General features: G+C 39.1%; 2 protein-coding genes across 5 annotated transcripts in view; both read left to right on the forward strand.

Moving 5' to 3' along the window:
- BDKRB1 (bradykinin receptor B1) overlaps positions 1-21,501 on the forward strand; it is a 34,337-nt gene continuing 12,836 nt past the window's right edge. The window contains exon 1 of the mRNA XM_054067458.1: positions 1-108. The gene's annotated coding sequence lies outside the window, so the exon portion shown is untranslated. The remainder of the gene's footprint in view (positions 109-21,501) is intronic.
- Positions 11-21,501, forward strand: part of BDKRB2 (bradykinin receptor B2) — a 27,773-nt gene continuing 6,282 nt past the window's right edge. The window contains exons 1-2 of one of the 4 annotated variants that reach the window (XM_054067455.1): positions 11-108; positions 2,081-2,745. Coding sequence is in view for 1 of the 4 variants with exons in the window: in XM_054067454.1 (XP_053923429.1) it covers positions 15,189-15,255 (67 nt within the window). In the remaining 3 variants the exon portion in view is untranslated. Of the gene's footprint in view, positions 109-2,080; positions 2,746-13,669; positions 15,256-21,501 lie in introns of those variants that run through there. The other 3 variants (XM_054067456.1, XM_009559178.2, XM_054067454.1) reach the window with 3 other exon arrangements.

Raw genomic sequence — 21,501 nt, forward strand, 5'->3', positions numbered from 1 at the left:
AAAACCAGAAGTTAGACTCATTCATACGGCAGAAGGAGGTTTGCTGCTCCCAGAAACAAGTTGCACTTCACTCATTCGTACCTGCTCAGTGGTGAATTTGCAGTCAAGGTACGTGTTTCTGCTTCTCTTTAGTATGAAATGTTCTCATTATTTAAATTCATTATGATTTGTTGCTTCTTGGAAACCACTTCTTGAATTCCTAATACATCTCTGGTTCAGTGACAAAAGAACTAATATTATTAGTGTTCCAGGAACACGGAGGAGAGAAGTAATTATTGCTAATGTGATTTTGTAACTTGTCAGAGTTTGCAGAGCTGTAGCATTTACAGAAAAATGCTTTATTTCGACATATCCTACATATCAAAGACACAGGGATTTTCACCTGCCACAGATACAATCCAGTGTATGAGCTCTTGGAGGGTAAGGGCTATAAACACACTATGGGCACAACACTTTCAACTCACAAAAAATAAATTAGAGTGAAAGCAGCTAACTTTGTTGTCTGTTGAGAAGTTAGCTACAAAATGGTAAGGAGAAATCAGAGGCAATACTTTTCCATATATACTGATCATATTCTCTCTGTTTATTATTTTGATTGTAAACTTTGAGAGGCAGGAAATATGTGACTGTGCATACCTTACACTGAAATCCTGTTTCGTCTGCACTGGTAGAATGGCAAAGACTAAAACTTTAAAGCTTTTTCTGTTCTAAGAAGAAAAGTTTTGAATGGCCTTTAAGCAACTTTATCAGCTTTTTTCTAACATCTGTATCAAAATTAAAAAATGCAGTGGGATTATGATTTATAAGATGCTGATAAAGACAAAGAAACATTTAGAACCGGGATTGTGATTAGGATCATATAACAAAAAGAACGAAGGTTGAAATATATGCTATACTCTTAGCTGTTCATTTTCCATTACTCAGTATCCTAAGCAGCTCTCTTAGCATGATAATAACAAAATAGTCATAAACCAAAGAGTTCAAATATTGTGACATTTGAATCTTTGCTTTAATACAGTGTATGTAGTCTTACAGATATTGTGTCCTAAGACTCAAGTATGTTTTCAGCTTGAACATCTGTACATGTTTTCTTTAAGAAGATAGAAGACAGTTGTCTGAGGGAAAAATATTTTTACAGCAAAGTCTCTAAGATTGAAATATCAGGATATTGAGTAATATCAGTTATATGATTTTTATCTTGCCTGTTATTGTCCGACAATGTGCAATCATGAGGGAAAAAAAATGAAGAGAAACATTGTTGGACTTCAGGATCATTCATAGACTTCCAAATATATTTCTCTTGTTTTAAATGTGAATACTAAAAATACAAAGAGAAGGGATAAATGTACTTAATTTAATAAAGACTTTAGAACAGCCAGAGTAGAGACAGTTCCAGAAAATCTTTGTCATATTTTCCAGTGGGCCCATACATGCTAGAACAAGATTAACTGAGTTACTCAGAGTTACCTGAACATTTTGTACTGACAATCCAATGAAAAAAATTGCCTTTCCTACTGAGTTAGAGCTTTCTGAGATAAGAATCTCATCCTTGCACTGGAATACAGCCTTAAAAAATTGTCATAGCTATGTAATATTTGAAGTTTTTTCTCAGAAAACAAGAAATTTAGGAGAATTTTAGCATATTCAATATGAAGACACTAAAATTCACTACAGAAGGATAATTAGTGTCTGATAGTCTTTTTCTCATGGAAAGAAGGGGATAGAAAGCTCTTACAAACCCAAATCCCTCTGTTTCCAAACTCACAGTCAGAAAAATCATACTTCAAGTCTGGGAAAACTCATCGGATATTAAAGCTTTGCTTTCAAAAGAAATTCCCTCCCAGTAACCTCGTCAACAGCAAAAGTACACCAGAACTCATTAGCAATGCTAATCACTATAAATTTAAAAATACCCTGAGAATAAATGCCATTTAGCTAAAACCTCCAGTTTTCTGTAGAAGTTACACATAAGCCAGCCTTGTTCTGTTGTCATTCATGTTTTTTTAAAACCCTCGGTACTCCACCCATGAGTTTCCCCTGCTTTGTCTAAAAGTGTATCTTCCTTCCTTCTTGCATTTAGCATACATCAAATTTTCCAGACATCAAGCTGAAAAGTTGTGCCTCTGTCTGGCTAATACACAACTGTAAGTAAACACGTTGCTTTAAAGTGGAGACAAAAGCTTTTCTTAGCCAATGCTCTATAAACGGAGTATCTCTCGGTGAACGGGCAGCTACCAAAGAATCACAACCTACAGTACCGTCTTTGGGTCACAAATCCAGCAGTTGGCAGGCGGATGGCTGAACCAGTTTCTCCCCTCTCAGCATGAATGCACAACCAGGGACAGAGAGAGGACAGGGCACCCCTGTACCATGACAGCCCTGAGGTATGTGGCCACAATGGCAATAAGAAAGCACAGAGGACTAAAGCACCACAGCAACACTTTAAATTTGGACTGTGCAGGCTTCGGTCTTCACATAGATGAAGTTTCACCTGCAAGTGATCACCACCATGGTATCACCATGAGAGGCAGAAGTGACCATAGCTGGTTTTCCTCCTGCAATGTTCCTACATTGGCAGAAGGGACTACACTGCAAACATACTCTTTGGGACTTGCATTCCTGTGTTTCTGAAGGTACTCTGTTCTTTTGCCATGCTATGTGATTTCTGACTGACTGAAAGGATACTGCTCTGAAGTGTCATGGAATACTAAAGAAGCACAGCAGGATCCCCTCCAGAAGGATGATGTGAGGATTCTTCCTATACACATGGAGCAAAAAAATATCTCAGGACACTTTCCTGATGTGAAGGGTAAACTGCCTGTAGGCAGTGGGCAGGACAGTAAAGCGGAATTGTTTAATCAGGTCCCTGAGAAATTTACGAAAAGCAACTGTGACTTCTTCGTAATTCAAAAGTGGGACTGGATCCTTAAATAAGTTGAAAGACAGAAATATTGCAGCATATGTCACTAGGTTTTAGCTCAGGTCTGCTTACACTTTACCTCCTTCTCCGGAAGTCTTTTCCTATAACAAGATATATTCGGCACTTCCTGTATTATATTCTGCTTAGATTATACAGTTCTTGAGGCACAGCCTGCCTCTATGCTGGCATGGCTTTTCCACATCAATTAGCACCAATGCCTTTGGGTCATCAGTATAACACAGACAGTATGGTCGTATTTGCAGAGCCTTGCTCCGAGTCCCACCTGCTAGATCAGGGCAAGCAGCACACCAAGCAAATAACCAGATGAAGGAAGATAAAAAGTGATACAATTAACCACATAGGCTAGATCCTCAGCTGGGCTGAGTGTTCACAGTGCCATCCATGACAGCAGAATAATGACAGTTTATAGCAGATGAGGTCTTACACACCTATTAGCAGAGATGCCTAATTTGCTCACCAGTAACCTACGTACCAATCATGATATCATAGCCACATCCTTTTTCTGGTTTCTTTTTCCAGAGGGAAAGGTCTGTGAAAGGCTAGTTTCCCTAGCTGTGAAATCAGGAGACAAGAAAGAAATCTATGTGGTAGATGTTCCTTTAACTATTACAACAAGTAAACTTTCCTGTGGGACACAAAACATGCTGCCAGTCAAATTCTAGCTCTTGTAACTGTATAACTTGAGCTCAATGCTGAACTTCAGCCAATGGATCGTACAACCAGTTTAGTGTCATCCGTTTATATATTTTGATGGTTTTATCTCAGTCTGTGATATCTAAGCATAAAGATGGATTTCTTATTTCTTTATTTCTTTATTTCTTTAGACTGAGCCATCTAAATCAAACTCTCCAGACACTGTGGTTGTACTCTGGAGAGCCCTCCCACATGTTCCTCACGCAGGATCCTGCTTTATGCACTCAAGATCAGATCATATATGGCTGTTCTCCTTGACATCATCCAGAAAGGTTTGCTGTGCCTAGCCCTTCCAGCATTGAGCATTGGAAACAAATTACTTTACTACAGAGTAAACAGAAAACCAGCAAATTTTCTGGCACTAAAGATGACTAGGAAGTGTTTGCTTTGTGTAAATTCTCTCTCCTCTCTTTGTACACATACATAGACATATGTGTAGACAGACACATACATACACCTATATAGACTAGCACAGACAGAGATTTATTAGCACCTTCTCTGAGAAGTGAAATACATGTTCCTCTGCATAATCATGTTATCCATGCGTCCTTGTCCAACCCATAACTGTGGGACAATCCTACAAGGAGTCTCCACCGCTTTTTTCTTCATTCTATATTTTCACTTGATACAAAAAGATCAACAAATATTTTCATCAGACATCACTGAGTGTGTCCATCATTGTGTTTGTTTACTTCTTCTTTATAAGGATCTTTTGTTCTAGTTATTGCCAAAATTTCCAAGTCATGAGAATCTGGGACTATCTCTCACCGGCAGATATACAAGCAAAAACACTTATCTTCTCACAAGCCTTTGTTCTGTATAGAGATAGTCAGTAATTAACAAAGTCAAGTAATGAAGAAGATGGACTAGTTGTTTACAAGAACAAGAGCAATGGTTTAAAACTTAAGAACTTTCTAAATGGTTCTACTTTGTGAGTTGCAAATTAGTTTTTAAAGTTTTACTATTTCTACATGGTTAAAGTTGTCATAATGAATCAGTTATGAATGTGGTTCATGAATGGTTGTAATACTGTTCATGAATGTATTAATTTATAATATACATGTTTTTTTACAAACAGCATGTACAGACATGTTGCCCAAGACAGCTGTATGCCCTCATCTTCTACTCATACCATTCCATTGAGAAACTTTTTTTTTTTCCATTAGAAGAGGCCCTTATAGCCAAGAAATTCCAGCAAGCTGGACTGGCAAAAAGTACATTTCCCAGCAGCTGAAGGAAGTAGAAATAACAAAGTGGATTCAGTTTTGTGTAGGTGTTTCCTGTGACATTTTGGAGACATGACTCTGAAAACATAAGAGGACAGCAATTTGTTTTCTTCTACAATAGACATAGTCTACAAGCTGCCATTTGAATCAGGTTACTGCTCAAAACTGTATAGTATGAGACATCTGGAATTTCATTCTGCTACACTTTGCATCATGTATCACTACTGACAGGTTGACTATATAAGTAGTTTCCAATGCAGTCTGTTTTTTAAAATGGTTTAAATGGAACATATTCATAAGGTTTAACTTAGGATACACAGATTCTAGTCAAATAACTTTAAAAAAAAAAACAAATAAATGTTTGACTTTAAATACAAGCATCAAACCATTTCAAGCCTTGCACTACTTTGAAGCTAGGTAAAATAAGAATCCAAACTATGTAAACTCTTTACAACATTTTAAATGAAAATCCCAGATAAAAGTCTCATAAGTTTGGCATATACCTGACTTGGGCGACAATTCTTATACATTATTTGGTTTGGAAACCTTTTCCCTCTTGGGAAATTAAAGCCTCCTTTTTCCTTCTTTGCTTCTTTCCATTATTCCTTCCTTGCTAGCAGCACCATTTCTCCTCTGTTTGTTTTCCTTAGCAGCATTATTTTCTCTTCCCAAATTCACATCCATTAATTTCCTCCTCGCTTGTTCGTGCCCTGACATTCTGCCACAAGCCTTTGCTGCCTGCTGCATAAAACTGTCTCATGCAATACAGCAGAGTGCTTTACATTCTACAAAGGTTGCAAAAGTGATGGTACACAAGTTCAAAAGTGACATGATTAACTTATATTAGAATATTTTTCAAAATTAACACAGCTGGTCAGAAGACAATATTTCTGTTTCACAGAGAAATTGGGAAGGGAAGAAGAAAGAAGTGAAATTCATACATGGAATTAAAGATTCTTGACATTTTTAATGAAAGCAAGAAACTCAAACACAGAACATTTGCAAACACATGGGGGAAATCTGCCTGGGGATAGGTAGCACAGGTAATCGATTTTGAACAAGGCATTGTCCCTCTTAAGCAAGTGCCTGGGAGATAAACTGTAGTGAGTTGGGATCTTTCATTTTCTCTTTTCTGCTCCACTTTGTAAAGATAATAAACTGCTTAGTTGGCCAGACAGAGAAAGATTGAATCTATGTCTCCTGCTAAGCTGTTCGCAGTCAGTATGTTTCCTCCTCTGTTCAAGTTTAGAGATGGTATCTTTAAAATCTTTCATTGTAAATTCCTCAAATCATTCATAAAAAATCTTTCTTTAAACATGAGTTCCTCCAGAAACTTTCTGTTTTGATAGTCATTTTACTAGGAAAATGTCCCTCCTCCAACATCTAGTAATACGTGAGCATGAGAAATTGTCATCCGTTAACTGTTACCAGTGTGCAGGCAGGAAGTGACCATGGCCCTTATACTTGTAAACCACTAGTCCACCTTCTTCATTTCTTGACTTTGTTAGCTACTGTAAATCTCTACACAGAATAAAGGCTTGTGAGATGATAACTGGGTTTACCTGTATATCTGCCCATGAGGGATAGTCGTGCTAGAGAGTCACCTCATGACGACCCAAAAACACGTGACTGCTCAATCTTTGAAGGATCTTTGGATTTCATTAGCTTTGGGTACAATAATTCTCGGAAGGAGCTGTGGTATACACTAAGTGAGTCTGTCCCACTGACTAAATTACCCTGCTTTTCTATTTGTCAGCTCTGACATTATGGAAAGAGCAGATAGATGTATCTTCTTGGTGAATACCAGTGCTCAGAACCCATGTATACAGGTTGAAAACTAAATGGCTTGCACCAGATTCCAGTAAGGCTCTGACACCTCCTGTAGCTAACAAAGGCATGACAATAAATTAACACAACTTAATCTCAGAATACTGGCAAAGCGTGAAAAGGCAAAAGTAGAATCATAATCCAGACATTGACTGTCATGAATTGGTGTTGTAAATCATACCACGTCTTAGCTGGAGAAGTGTCCTGAACTTTGTAAACCTCTCAGGGTTGAAAGCCACATAGATGGCTGCACAACTTAGTTAATCACTGAATCACCATCAGCACCTATTTGAATACTTAGTTCTTCCGATAGAAATACAGTGTATTCCCACTTAGGAATTGTTGTCACTAGAGTTTCCCTGGGCTTTCAGCAGAAAACCGCATTGCATTTGAAGGTATATACGATTTTATCTGCTGTGACTGTTGAGGTAATTGCAGTACAGTTTAAAGTTCACTATAGTTACTCATGCACACACACCCCATTTCCAATATGTACCTCTTTCCAATTGCAAGTGCTTTGTGTACTGGCTAAGTCAGGAGCAGAGATGTGAAAATAATATGAAATGACTGTCCCAGCTGCTCAAGCAACAGCGGAGCAGGACAGGTTTGGCCTAGGAAAGGCAAGGCAAAATGGCTTTCTGTAGGTTATTGTTTAAGAAGTGAAGCTCATTCCAAACTAGACTTCTCCCTGAGAAGAGAACTCATCAGTGTTTGCACTGCCACAATCCGCTTTTAGGAGTTCTTAAAAGAGTATGAAGAAAACCAATGAAAACAAGACAAATCTCCATCAATTCTTCTAGTAAAGACAACATGCTCTTCAGACAGTGATTAGCATGTCATATTTGTATTGCTTTCCACTACAAAAATCAATGATGTTGGGGATCATCCAGTGGGACAGCCCACGAAAAAAGATAGGCTTTCAGGAGGATGACATGCGAGTTTATAGTTTAATGTAGCTTTTGAGATAAGTCTATAGCTGTTGTCAGGGTTTTTAAATTAAACTGTGAGCGTCTTAAGGAGCCCATGTGACAGAGGTGCTAACTTGAACAACCTGGATGAATATCATCTCCTCTGAGTTCTGAAATTAAAATTGTAATTTCAACTGACCATTGTACAGTTAGTCATAGTTTAAAGCCTATTCTGCTGTCAGAGCCCAATGTGCTGTTTGAAAGCTGCACCATTACCCAGTGAAGCATTCCATATAACCCTTTGGTGGCAGACATTAAGAGAACACAAGGCATTATTACTAATTTATACATAGGACAGACTCTGCCTCCAATACCCTCTGTACTAAGGACTCCTCTGCTTGCACAGAGCCATCAGTGTATGTCTCAACAATAGAAAAAGTAATAGTGAGTGAACATTTCTGGCCGATGGTGGGGATGATTATTTGTAGTTGCAAATATAATTTGCAGGCATAATATGACAGTTTAGAACATGTTTTTGTGTTCCTGGAAAGTGATGAAATGATGAAAACAGGAGCTGTCAAAGAAACAGCTTTGGAACAGTAAGCCGTCAGCCACACATTTATGCACTTCCAACCTTTGCTATTGGAGACAGTCAGGCTTATCTCTAAAGCCATACTTAAGAAAGGTGGTGGTGAAAATGCTGCATTATTGCAAATACCCATAACAGCAGTGGAAACGTGGTAGAGATTGAGGCACTGGACATGGCAAATTGCTGCTTTTTTTTCTAAACAGCTGTTAAAATGTTCTCAGGGCACTATAAGTAAAGTGCTCACAGGGCACAGAGCCAGTTCATTTGAAAATCAAATTTCTCCATTAAGTATTTAATGCACAAAGGGGAGAAGCGTTGGCAAATGCTGTCTGGAGATTAGACCTTCACATTCTGTGTAGTCATGAGAACTTATTGCAGCTACTCAGGAAAAGGAGCAGTATTTCAATTGCTGAAAGAAAGGAGTGTCTAATCTGAGCTGAAGACTTCCAGTGGAGGACATCCACGCGCATATCAGTGAGGGATCCTTAAGCAGAGTTTTGTGCACTGCTGAACATCTCTTCTGTGCTTCCAGTAGTGCAAGGTCAATAAAAAAGCATCAATTGCCATATCTGCTTTGGGAACAGAAGTTCTTCAGGACTTACAGTTGCTTACTTTTATTTTTCCACCTCTGTTGCTCTATTAATATTGCCCAATACATTCAGTGAGATATTCCCATCGTTCTCTGACATGAAGAGATAAAGTAATTTATGCCTCATGCTTCATCAGTGCTCTCCTGTCTTTCATACTGTGATTAGCCCTGTAACTATTTAATTAGCTGAACTCCAAGACCAGTCCTGAGAACCTACCTTAGGAATAAGCTTCTCCAGCTCACCTCATAAAAACTGTCATCTGCCAGTTTAAAATGCACCTATTTCTTTTCCATCTTAGCTGTTTTCAGCATGCCAGTTGCAGTAGTTCCAATCTATCTGTATTTCAGGAAAGGTTATTTTCTAAAGCAGGAAATTCTTACTTTAACAAAGAAATATAATCTAGGTGCACAAGTTACTCTTGATAAAATCAATAGATTTTTACTTCTTCATCAGTGGGTACAGGCGCTTTAGCTATTGACTGGACTCAGGGTATTGTCTTCCATTTGATAAACACATTGTGCTGTTTGATATTATCAGACCTGCAATTTCACATGACGTTAGACTCCTTCAATGGATAGAAATGTGTCTCTCAACACTAGTGCATTAAGCTATCTGACTTTTGCAGTGGTGATGGAGTACAGCAATCCCTTGTCCTACAACAGAGAATTCCTCCGGTGCTTGCAGAGCTCAGGGGAGGGGATGCAACCTCCTCTAACCCTACTCCAAAGTGGTAAATCTGCATCATAAAATTCAGGAAGTTTATGGTCTTTTATTTTTCCTGGTACTTCAGGTAAACTGTACGAGGTGTGACCACTCAGCTCTGCAGACAGACACCGTGAATGCTACAGGAGGGTTAAGAGACCTGCAAGATTTCAGCCCTGGGACAAGTTTTAGGCTTTCTCAGTGGTCACTGCCTCCCGAAAGGGAGTCCTCTGTGGTTTCTGGTGCTAAAGTATGTTACTCTCTCTCCAAGCAGTGCTTTTACTGCCTCTCTCTCTGTACAAATGTGCAGTCAGGCTCAACACCACACATCTCTATTTGCAAAACACTGCAATGGGGGAGATATTGTCAAGCTAGGCAGTGAGACAGCAAAGCACAGGAATAAATTATGTTAATAGACAATCATTTTCTCAACAACACATCTAATGCTTAGTGCAAATTATGTGAAGATGAAAAATGTGAGCATAACATTACCTGATCATTGCCCCTGGTGCCAGGAGACCTTTTAGCTAATGTTAGAAATTAATGAGCTTTGCAGCTCTAAGCAAATGAAACCAAGCTTTGGGTTTATTTGCCCCGTACTGCAAACCAAGTGTATAGTCCATCTTAACTTATTTCTGCCTAGCAATAATCAGGGCCCCAGATAGCGCTGTTTCCATCAGGCACATTTCCCTTCTCCTCCACCTGTGTGACCTCCAAACTTGCAAGGGCCCCTAATCCACATTTGCCATCTTCTCTCTATTTTCCTGAGCACCTTCTCTGCCTGTGCCTTTGGGAAAGGGAGCCACTCCCCGTTAAAACTGTTCTGAGTGGGAATCTTAAACCAGTGCAATTCATACACATAAATATATTGTCCAAATCACAGAAGGAACAGTGGAATATATAAAACAATGACATTCATAATAAAATATTTTATTTTGTTATAAAAACTAAATAGTGAACTAGCAGCATTCCTACTTATGTTATTGCTTTAAGCTAGTGCTTGCCAACAAAGGCACAAAAAAACTTGAGAAAAGGAAGGTGAAAACTTGGTGCAACTTGCAAAATTTGACTCTCTACCCGGTACCTTAGCAAGAATAAAATACAAAACATCATTTTGGAGCAAATATGAAGATCAAGTCAGCAATACCCAAGAGAACAGAAATTAGACATGGCAGCAGATGAACCCTAAGTTTAACAATATGCTCAGAGCCTTCTGAAACCAAATGCTGTCAACAAAGCCCAAGACACCACTGTGTGAAACTATGACGACCCAGTATCATATACACGGAAAAATACAAAGCACTGATAAGACACAATGTCAGAAGTGATAAACACATGTACAGGCACGATAGGGCTCATGTTATATCTGAAAGAGCAGTCATAGTCTGTGGGTCTCCTAGCCTAAATGTGACCCCCAAGCATGAGCTATGTTTTGGACCATAATGATCAGCCATGGTTCCCATGAAGAAATTCTTAAGCAAGAACTCATTTGAGTGACTGTTCTTCACTGCTGCAGTGCTCTTCCAGTCTGACTCCTACTGCAGCTCCTAGATTTCTCTCTCTCCTGACCTAACCCTACTGTAAATGCTAGTTTTTCACTGAGCTTTAGACAATAAACATTCATGATTAACCTTACCTGTTCTCATACGAAGCAATACCAAAAAAACCCACCAGAAATAAATACCCTGTCAGCCTTGTAGGGTGAGATTATTGTCAATTTTCTATTGCTTGAATATTTTCCTTCTCAGCATGTCAACACATTTTGAGAAAACACACTTCAATACACACAGAAAAAGTATAGATTCAACTGTGGCTTGAATGCATTGTGTAAGAGTAACGTGTCTTGCTGTGACAGAATTAGAAAGTTAGGGTTTGTTTCAGGGAGATACAAAGCTACTCAGAATTCCTGACGACAGGTTCTGGAGTAGGGTCATGTTAAATCTAAAGGGCAGGAGTGGGGGACAGGGGTCAGTCTATGAAAAATAAGCTCCTAAAAATTAAAGATTAAAGAAACTTCAGAACAGCAGTAAATAATTCAGTATTCAGAAATACAGAGAGGAGTTGCTATGAGAATAACATTATAAACATCCCAATTGATGATATTTTCCAAAGATGGAAGTATCAGATTCATGTCTCTCCTTCAATAATACTTAAGTATTTGTACTCATTTGAAATAGCTTCATCAAGAGAAATAGTCTCAGTTGACATTATTTGATAGCCTTCTGTTCTCTTAGTATACAGGCATGTAAATCACCTGACTTCTCTTTTTGAGCTCTTAAAACCTGGACAATTTTAACAGGCTAATTTCCAGGAGAATCTTTGCATTATCTTCCTTTGCTATAATTCTGCATATAATTTTACAGCTATAATGGTCTATTTTGTAGTTCCTTTAATGCTCTATTAGGCCTAAAGATTTTCTAGTTTCACAGCAGAATTATGCCTTCCACCGTCTAATCTTAGTGCTAACATCAAGGGGCAAAGGAGCCCCAGCAGCATCTGAGGATGCTTCAGAAGCTCCAAGGTATCTTGCTTGTCTCCAGAAGACCCTATCTCTCTAAGGCCGTATCATACACCATCCCCACACAGACATCCCACATGCCCTGCACTTTCCAAAACACCCATATTCAAGCACGAGTAGTGTCCCGAACACCCGGATGCTGCTTTCCCTCAAAATTACAGATGTTTTCTTATCTCCTCTATACACACTAAATACATCCCATAAGGATTTGTCTTGAAAAGAGAGACAAAACTCCCCGTCGTTATGCCAGAAAAAGCTGCTGATGGATGCAGATTTCTATTTTAAGTTCTTATTCTCCTTCATGCTTTGCTGACTTAATCTCTGTGCTCAAGTCTTCCAGATGTCTCTCGTTCTGGGCTTTTCTTTCTTTTCTAGCCACCTAAAGAGGTAGCTGAAGCAACATAAAAATTATAAGGAGTAAATGGAACAGTACACGTGTTGATACATGATTCCAATAACTCACTGCATCACACCATAATCTAGATGCAGAAGACTAACTCAGCATGTTTCTGTCACCGATGCTGGCCTCTCAACTTCTGGCTGCAGAGGCACTGCTCTCCTGACACTGAGGCTGCCCTCTGCTTCCATTTGAGAACTTCAAATAATACAAAACAACTTTTCTCCTCTTCCTTCTGTGATTCGGACAAGTCAATTTTGTGTCCTAATATTTGAAAAAAAAAAAATTACTTTAGGAAAAGCCAGTTCCCACAGTGGTTTCAACAGAATATCCATAGTTTCCTAAGGAAATTTCATGAGCCTGGGTACCTCAGTGAGCTAGGAAACTCCAGCAAGCCAGGGCACTTGTTGCTGAAAACCAGCTATCATTTATTGCCCTTAATCCATCGCAAGCTTCAGTTACTAGCAGACTTAATACATCTTAAGGAATTTAGGATAATCTAGGTTGGAAGGGACTTCGGAATGTCTCTAGTCCAAACTGTTGCTCAGAGTTGGGTCAGCTGTGAAATCACACCATGTTACTCTGGGCTTTATCCAGCTGGGTCTTCAAAACTTCTGGGGTTGACAAGGCTGAATGACTTAGTTTCTGGAGAAACTTGAAGACCCTGCTTATTTGATCCTGGAACAGCATCTAATGTTAAAAGGTTAAATATAATTATTGTACTAAACCTGCCCTTTCGGAATGGCAGCAGCAACATCAAATTTTTGTGACATTTTCATCTTTTTTTGAGTGCATTGCTCATAGAAAGGTTTCTAAAACACTGACGGCATCAAGTCAGAGGTCAAATATGGACTATGACTCAAATACCATCACCAAATCTGTATTAAATCAAGACAGTGTTTGTAATGAGATTGGCCCTTTTCCATATACAAATATTTTGTGTTCAGTACTTCTCTCTGATCCAATTCATATTTTTCTTCTCCTACTGGCTCTCACAGCAGTCCAGCTGTTCTGTTCTTCTCCATCTCAGTTATAATTATTTTACACATAGATAATACCTTTTGTCAGAATCATTGCAGTTATTGAATGGGAAATAAAGAAAGAAAGAAATAGAAATAGAAATAGAAATAGAAATAGAAATAGAAATAGAAATAGAAATAGAAATAGAAATAGAAATAGAAATAGAAATAGAAATAGAAATAGAAATAGAATTGAAAGATAACATCCCAAGCTATCTGGAGATTAAAAGTATGGGATTTTTTAAGCACAGTATAACACTGGAGAGTCTAATGTGGACATATTAGAGATTTCCATTTGGAAAAAAATGTGTTCTGAAAGTCCTTCATTGCACTTGATTGGGCTTGTGCTTTTTCCACATTTTCCTTCGTAGACAATCTACTGGAATTTAGTAGTTTCATTTTCACCCAGGAGGGAGAAATAACCTTTTCTCACTCTAGACTTCTTTTTATTGAAATAACTATTTAATAGAACTTTTTTTCCCATTTTTCTTAACATAATTGATATAAATTTCCTTAAGGATAACTGAAGAGCAAGAGCTGTCCTTCCATACTTCAAGTGTACTTGTGTACTTCAAGTTTAGGCACCAAAGGCTCTTTTCTTTATTATCTTAACTTCCTGACAAATCAGGGAGTTGATTTGTATTAAAAATAACCTTTTCTTTTGCAAGGTTATTTTTGTCCCAGTTAAGTTCCTCAGTCTGGTTCAACATGAACAACTGAATAGTGTAGCTGTGAGGGCAGCCACAGGGTGCAAAGGGACAGTGAGGGGTAAATGAATAACAGGAAATACTTATGTTAACATTGCCACAAAAAGTGTCCAATTGATCTGCAACCTCAAATGTGTTGAAGCCCTTTAGAGATTTCATTATACAATGACTGCAAATTAAAAATTAAAGTCATGGGGTTAGTGAAAGCAGAACATTTTAGGAGAGTTTCAGAGACTTCCTCTATCCCTTCAAAATATCAAATGCTTCCTCATTGAAACAGCGTTACAAGGACATTCTGAGTAACTTTCAGGGCACTGGGCTTGGAAATAAGAGACTCAGTGCACTGGGGATAGATGACGAAGATACTTCTTTGTGGTAGCAAAGCGTGAAAGAAGAGCAGGTAGAAATAGAAGCTTTGAAAATAAGCCTCATGGAGAGGGTATAGAATTTATGAGGAGGATATCTTGTCTGTATTTTTGTTGATACTGAATTCTGAAAATCAGAGATGATGACCTCATTCTTCCAGCACACCTTGATATTCTTGCCGGGCAGCGCCTCTCCTTATGCTATCCCATCACGTGTGCCTCAGGCCTACTAGAGCTGTAGATATGGAGCTAAAGAAGAAAATACATGTTGAAATTTGTGCTATAACCTGTTACAAAAAAAAACAGACATCATACTGAAACCAAGTCATTCAAAGCCATTAAAATGAAACTTACCTTTTCCTGGCCAGGAAATACCTATCAGATGGTCACTAATGAGGCAGTTTAGTAGAAGTTCTGCAGCTTCTTAACAACTTCTTGAGTGAATCTGCTTTACACTCCAAGCTCCTGAGAAATGAGTCAGCAGACCACAAGCTTCCTTGCATGCACCACACTGCAGAGGACTCTCCTTAGCTACAGAAGCTTTTAAATTCCATTTTTTTCTCTTTGCAGTCAGAGCAGATCTGTTGGGCACATACCTTTTTTCTTCTTACAGATCCTATGGCTCCTCACTTGGTTTACCATAGATGTACACTAGCATGAAGAAGCTTGGCCACAAGACTCATAGGCACCACTGGGGACCACTTGGATGCCCAAGATGGGCTCAGAGATGTTCAGGAGAAAAAATCCACACAAAATACGGAGCATGAAAGCAGGTTTGGCTCTACACGGGAACAGAGATTTAGAGCAGAGACTGTAGCAGGCCTTGGGTGTCTTTCCATCCCCTTCTGTAGCTGACCCATCTTTTAAGAAAGCACCATTACAAAAATGAGGCAGAGCCCCCCTCACCTTGCAGTCACTCACTAAAAACTGTGAGTGACTCCTAGCTTTCCACTCCTCTGTGCCATGTATGACACGCCAGCTTTATGTGTCTGAAAAAACTTTTGGCCAGTAGAGTCACTTAAAACAAAACAGGTAATAATAAAATAGTTAAAGATGCTACAGACTGGGTGTCATACCTTTCCTCCACAAGGCCTTGTTAAGAAATCTCTGAAATAAATGGAAAAATAGGCTGCTCTCTAGGCAACCTTTATCATGAATAATCATATATGAATGATTGAGGGCCGCCCTGCAGAGAGGGAGCTGGGAGTGCTGGTTGATGAGAAGCTCAACATGAGCAGGCAATGTGCTCTCACAGCCTAGAAGGCCAACTGTATCCTGGGCTGCATCAAAAGACACATGGCCAACAGGCTGAGGAAGGCGATTCTGACCCTCTACTCCACTCTTGTGAGACCTCACCTGGAGCATTGTGTCCAGTTCTGGAATCCTCAACATAAGAAGGATGTGGAGCTGTTGGAATGGGTCCAGAGGAGGGCCACGAAGATGATCAGAGGGTTGGAGCACCTCCCATATAAGGACACACTGAGAGAGTTGGGTGGTTCCACCTGGGGAACAGAAGGCTCCGAGCAGAACTTATAGCAACCTTCCGCTACCTGAATGGGGCCTACAAGAAAGCTGGGGAGGGACTATTTACAAAGACATGTAGTGATAGGACAAGGGGCAATGACTATAAACTGGAAAGGGGCAGATTTAGACTACACATAAGGAAGAATTTCTTCAGGATGAGGGTGGTGAGGCACTGGAAGAGGTTTCCCAGGGAAGTTGTGGATGCCCCATGCCTGGAGGTGTTCAAGGCCAAGTTGGATCTAGTGAGAAGTGTCCCTGCCCATGGCAGGGAGGGTGAAACTGGATGATCTTTAAGGTCCCTTCCAACCCAAACTATTCTATGATTTTATGATTCTATATATCACGAAAATCTCTCATTTGGAGCAGATGAGTAGTGGGGCTTTGGGCCTGTTCTGTCCTCTGTCCTTGCAGATTAGACAATACAGGTTAATGTCATGACTGTGTGCTTACATTTTTTAATATTCCACCGTTTGCTCCAGCAAATCTTATTACAGGAGTTAACATCGTAACAGCCTGAGCATTTGTCTGTTATGGGCTCCACCCCTTGTGCCTGAGGGGTAAATTAGCAAGGTTAATATTATGACAATCTCAGTGTATATACTAATTACAAATTTCACACTTTGTTTCTGTGAAACATATAAGCAGCAAAATCACAACAAGTTTAAGATATGCATCACAAAATCCCTCTCTCACTGCTATAATGTTGATTTCTGGAGTTAACATTGCAATAATCTGAATACTTACTACATATTTCAGGCTTTGTCCTTGCAAAACACACTACTGAAATGGTTGTAACAGTTTAAGTTAATCCCTATACCTTCGCATACAAGCAAATGTTAACATAGTACCAGCAAAGACTAACACCACTAGTGAAGGTACTAATAGAGTCATGAACCCAGTAGCTTTAGGGCTTCACCCAGATCAAAAGCAGGTTGTGGAAATTGTTCATCTGATGCAGCATGGGCATTTCCCCATTTGGGGTGTAAAATAATGCACCAAATGACTTAAATATCCTGGAACTTACTGACATCCAGTGGTTAGCATTAACTGAGCTCTGATCTTTATTTTCCCTGCCCCTCCATTTCTTAGCTCACAGCTCTTGGTCTTTAAAGAGACTTTTGTCCCATTTTATCATATCCTGTTTCTTTTCTTTCAAGAATATCCAGTCCCCAGCATGTATGGCTGTAGCATGGAGATTCCCCTCCTCACACAATCTAAGATCAACTGCGCTCTTGGACTCTTAACTGTTATCCTTGGCAGAAAACAGGTGTGAGATTATCAGCAAGCCATCCACATTTTGCAGATCCCACAGCCCTTTCACGGAGACATAATTCAACAGCCCAGAAACTACAGCTGATTAACCCCTTCTTCCCAGTCCTTCCATGAGGCTATTTTGATTGCAGCATTGGCAGGATCTGGCCATTTCTCAATGTATCTCTGCACCAGTTGATTCCTAATCCCTCCTCCATTGGTCTGGGCAGTGTCTGCCAGAGGCACAGGTCTGGATGCCACCACCATGGCACAGGGGACCCTGCAGGCCCCCACTATCAAAACCTTACCATTTATGCACAATACTATTAGCAAAAAATAAAATATTATGGAACAACACGAAACAAGGACTGACAAAATTTTAAATTACTGTCAAGGAGGAGGAAACTAAATGTAGGGAGTGGACTGCAGCAGAGATAAATTCATCCCCCACAGGAGTCCCCCATGGTCTGTAATGACAGATTGCTTCTGCTGGGAAGTATTTAAATCCAAACTGTAAGATAAAATCTATTTGAGAGTGCTAGCTGAGCTATTAGCCCCATCTAGCATTGCATAGAAAGCATTTGTCCAGATTGTGTGAAGGGGTAATATCTATTTTCACTCAATCATGATAAGAAATGGCAAATAAACATCACTTCCTTTTCTGAATTGTGGCTGTATAAATCATGTATTCTGTAACCATGTACTTTAAAAGAGCTTCCTTTGCTATAGAGAACAGCACCAAGCACATCATTTAAATAGGATTTGTAAATTAGTCATTAGTACATTTTACCTTGTTCCCTCCTACATTTCTACCAGGATCAAGGAAGCAGGTCACCAGAAGCCAGTCACATCCTAACTAGCCTCCGCACACTGTTCCTACACCACAGAAATGTACGTTATTCATTTTTAAATATTCTAGGGCTTACCCTTCTGAAATAAAAATACTGTAGAAAAGAGTAATCATAGGAAAAATATCATAAATCAGTAGGCAGGTTTTGATCTGCTATTTGCTGTAAATTAGTTCTGTTTATTGTTTTTCTATTAGTCATATTATGAGGGAAAGGCATAGAAATTGCTAAAATAACCTTTCTGACCACTCTCTGAATTACTAATGAAAAACTTATTAAATATAAGCATACATCCAACCTCAAAGCATGAAATAATGCAATTACTTACAATTTCTTCTGATGGTTCACAGCCCGTGACCAGCAGAAGAAATGGATTCTGCTAATTGCATTGCCCAAGAGAACTTCTCTATTCCCAGATGACCTTTTGTTGACAGTCCATCAGTATTTCACTTCCTATCTGTTTTTACAACATACAGTGCCAGCATACACAGAAAGGGAGACTTGAAACTGCTGTCTGCAATTTGTTAGTGGCATCTTTCAGAGCAATAAAAATTGAGCTTCAATATATTTAAGTGTTTATGAATACCAGCGCCTTGATTCCCTAGGCTTTGCTATAGAGAGATTAATATATTAGACCTCAGAGGTTATCTGAAGTCTTATATAAGAACTCACAACATCAAAGATACCAAAAACATCAGGAGAGAAATAACTTTCAGTTAATAGGGGACATAGGAGATAGCATTAAAAGTTTCTATAGATATATCAAAAGTAAAGGATAATGGAGGAAAGTCTAGGCCTTTTAACAAAAGGAAAAGGGAAACAATAAAAGAATGATCAAAAGTTCAATGATGATTCTGCATTAGTCATCTCAGTATGATTTGATATTTAAAATTATTTATCTTAATAATTAGAATTATGTGAATTAAGAAAGAACAAATTAAAGAATATATGGAGGAGCACAAAGTGACAGGATCATATATAACCCATCCTGGCATGGTGTCACACCCCGAGGGAAAGAGAGTAGAACCCAGAACTGTATTTAAACATTTAGTTTATTATCTATAGTGTTACAATTCTAAGTCTAGATCAATATTAGCATCCTATAAGGATTTGTGAGGGACTATATACAACCTATGTAGATTTCCATTCACAAATCTTATTAATACTTTTGTTTTGAGGATCACCTCTGAGTCTTTGTTCTGTAGCTACAGTGTAAATCTGATAAGGGAGGGGATGACCAGGTGCCAGTTTAGTCATCCTGACAGGCAAACGAGTGGCAGCGACGTAATGGCTCATTCTCCCCCATTCATCTTTGCTGCACAGGTGGGCTTTGATATGGCCGCTGATGTGAAGTGGCCACCAGACCTCTGTCTGGCCCCTCTCCACTCCGAGACTCAGCAAAGCAGCAGCCCTCTTCAGCAGCTTCAAGGTTGGGAGGGATGTGTCACATGGTTCAGGAATTAGGAGAGGAAATCTTTGCTATCAGTTTTTATGTCTGTAAAATCAAGGAGAATGAGGACTCAGAAGCTCAGAGAAGGTAAAACACTATACCTGTCTTTAAGAGGCACAGATACCAGGACCCAGGGATTTACAGACCTGCCATTCACACTTACATGCCTGGAAAACATGACAGCAAAATGTTAAATAATCAGTATATCCACGTATGAAGGATAATAAAGAATAACAAAGTCATAAGGAACTGCCAATATAAACTTGTCAAGAATAACATTGTGTCAGACTAAACCAGATAATGGATAAATCAGAAGCAATATTTCAGGCATATCTGGGTTTCAATGACACTTTTGATATTATGTTGAAATATGGACAAATAAAGTCACAGAAAAATGCACTAGAATTGCAGGTGCTCTGCTGACCCTCGAATGACTCAAACAAAAGATTTCTAACCGAAACATTTACAGCCTACAGTAGTGGCTTGCACCTGGAAGATGAAAAGGGGACACAAACCAGAATACTGCCAGTGTTGTATAGCATGCGCTGCAGATCGCATTTGCTGTGTGATAAAGAAGCTCCACCAACCCATTGTCTAGTTGCTGGTTGAAAACAATCAGAAGTCAAAAGGATACAAGTGTCTCAAGACTGAGATGGTTCTAACAATGACAAGGTTAATGAAGAGGCACGACAGAGGATGGAGATACATTCCTGTAGTTAGATTTGCGTTTGAAAATTGGAGGCTTTGAGAGAATAAACTTGCAGAATGAGAACATTTTATGCACATCCTGTCCTTTGCTCAAGTACTGAAATATCAGAAATGTACATTGCTGGCATTTTGGTTTGTACCTTTTGGTCCATTTTTAAGTTGCCTTGTCTTTCTAGGTTCTCATTCCCAGTTGCCTGTTTTATACAGTTGACTTGTACTGCCTGACACCCCTATTATAAATTTTACAGTACTTACTAAAATGTGGTCTTCATCTTTCCTTTTGGTTCTAAAGTACACAAAACATGAACATCATTTTTCACCAATTCTGCATCCAACAGTCAAAGGTCTGTATGCATATCGAGCGCTGATACTCGTCAACCAACAAATCCAGAGTACAAATGAGAACATCATCTTTTCCAGAATTACAAATGCGTCCCCTTTTCACTGCCAAGTTACCAGCTGAATGAAACAAATGTCTTGATTAAAAATACATCCAAAAATCTTCCAATCAAACTATAACAAAAAGAGTGGTATTTTAAAGACTTGGAGAAAGGCAAATAGGATTTCTTTTACCCAGTCCAGAGAACTGAATTATACATATCTGGGAAGTGAGTCTTTTATTTGAGTAATATCTCAGCATTTTTTTAGTTCAGAGCACAACAATAAGAAGCATAATTAACATTTTAACAGTAATAAGTGGATGCTAAACCCTCAAGTTCTGTTTGATTTTAGTAACATTTAAGGACATATCTGACATTCATGCTCATAAATAAGTCCTTGTAGGACCCCAAGCTGTTCTGATAGAACATCTATAGTACAACACGTGGTATGGTGATTGTGCCCTTGTACCCAAACTGGCTCACTGCAGCCTAATTGCAGGCTGTTCCTGGCTTACACAATGGCCACCATCTTTGCCAAACCACCAACCTTCCCACCGCACACCTACTAAAACCAAGTTTCCTTTCAAAGATTCAACAATTTATCTCTTCTGTGACTTGCTTGCAGAAAGTAATTGTAACACAGAGACAGAAATACACAGGTGATTCCCATGAGAAGTCAAGATGGCTTCACTGCTTGCAAACACTGATCCTTGGTCCTGCAGCTTCCTCAGAGCAAACTAGAGCTGCAAACTGGATGTCTGCAGTGACAGTTATAACATTTAGGGGGAAATATGATGATGTTTGTGGAGGAAGTGCCATTTAATTCCGTCCAATTCTTACTGTATAGGAGAGGCTATA

Source organism: Cuculus canorus, chromosome 5 (assembly GCF_017976375.1).
Source record: "Cuculus canorus isolate bCucCan1 chromosome 5, bCucCan1.pri, whole genome shotgun sequence".
Lineage (NCBI taxonomy): Eukaryota > Metazoa > Chordata > Aves > Cuculiformes > Cuculidae > Cuculus > Cuculus canorus.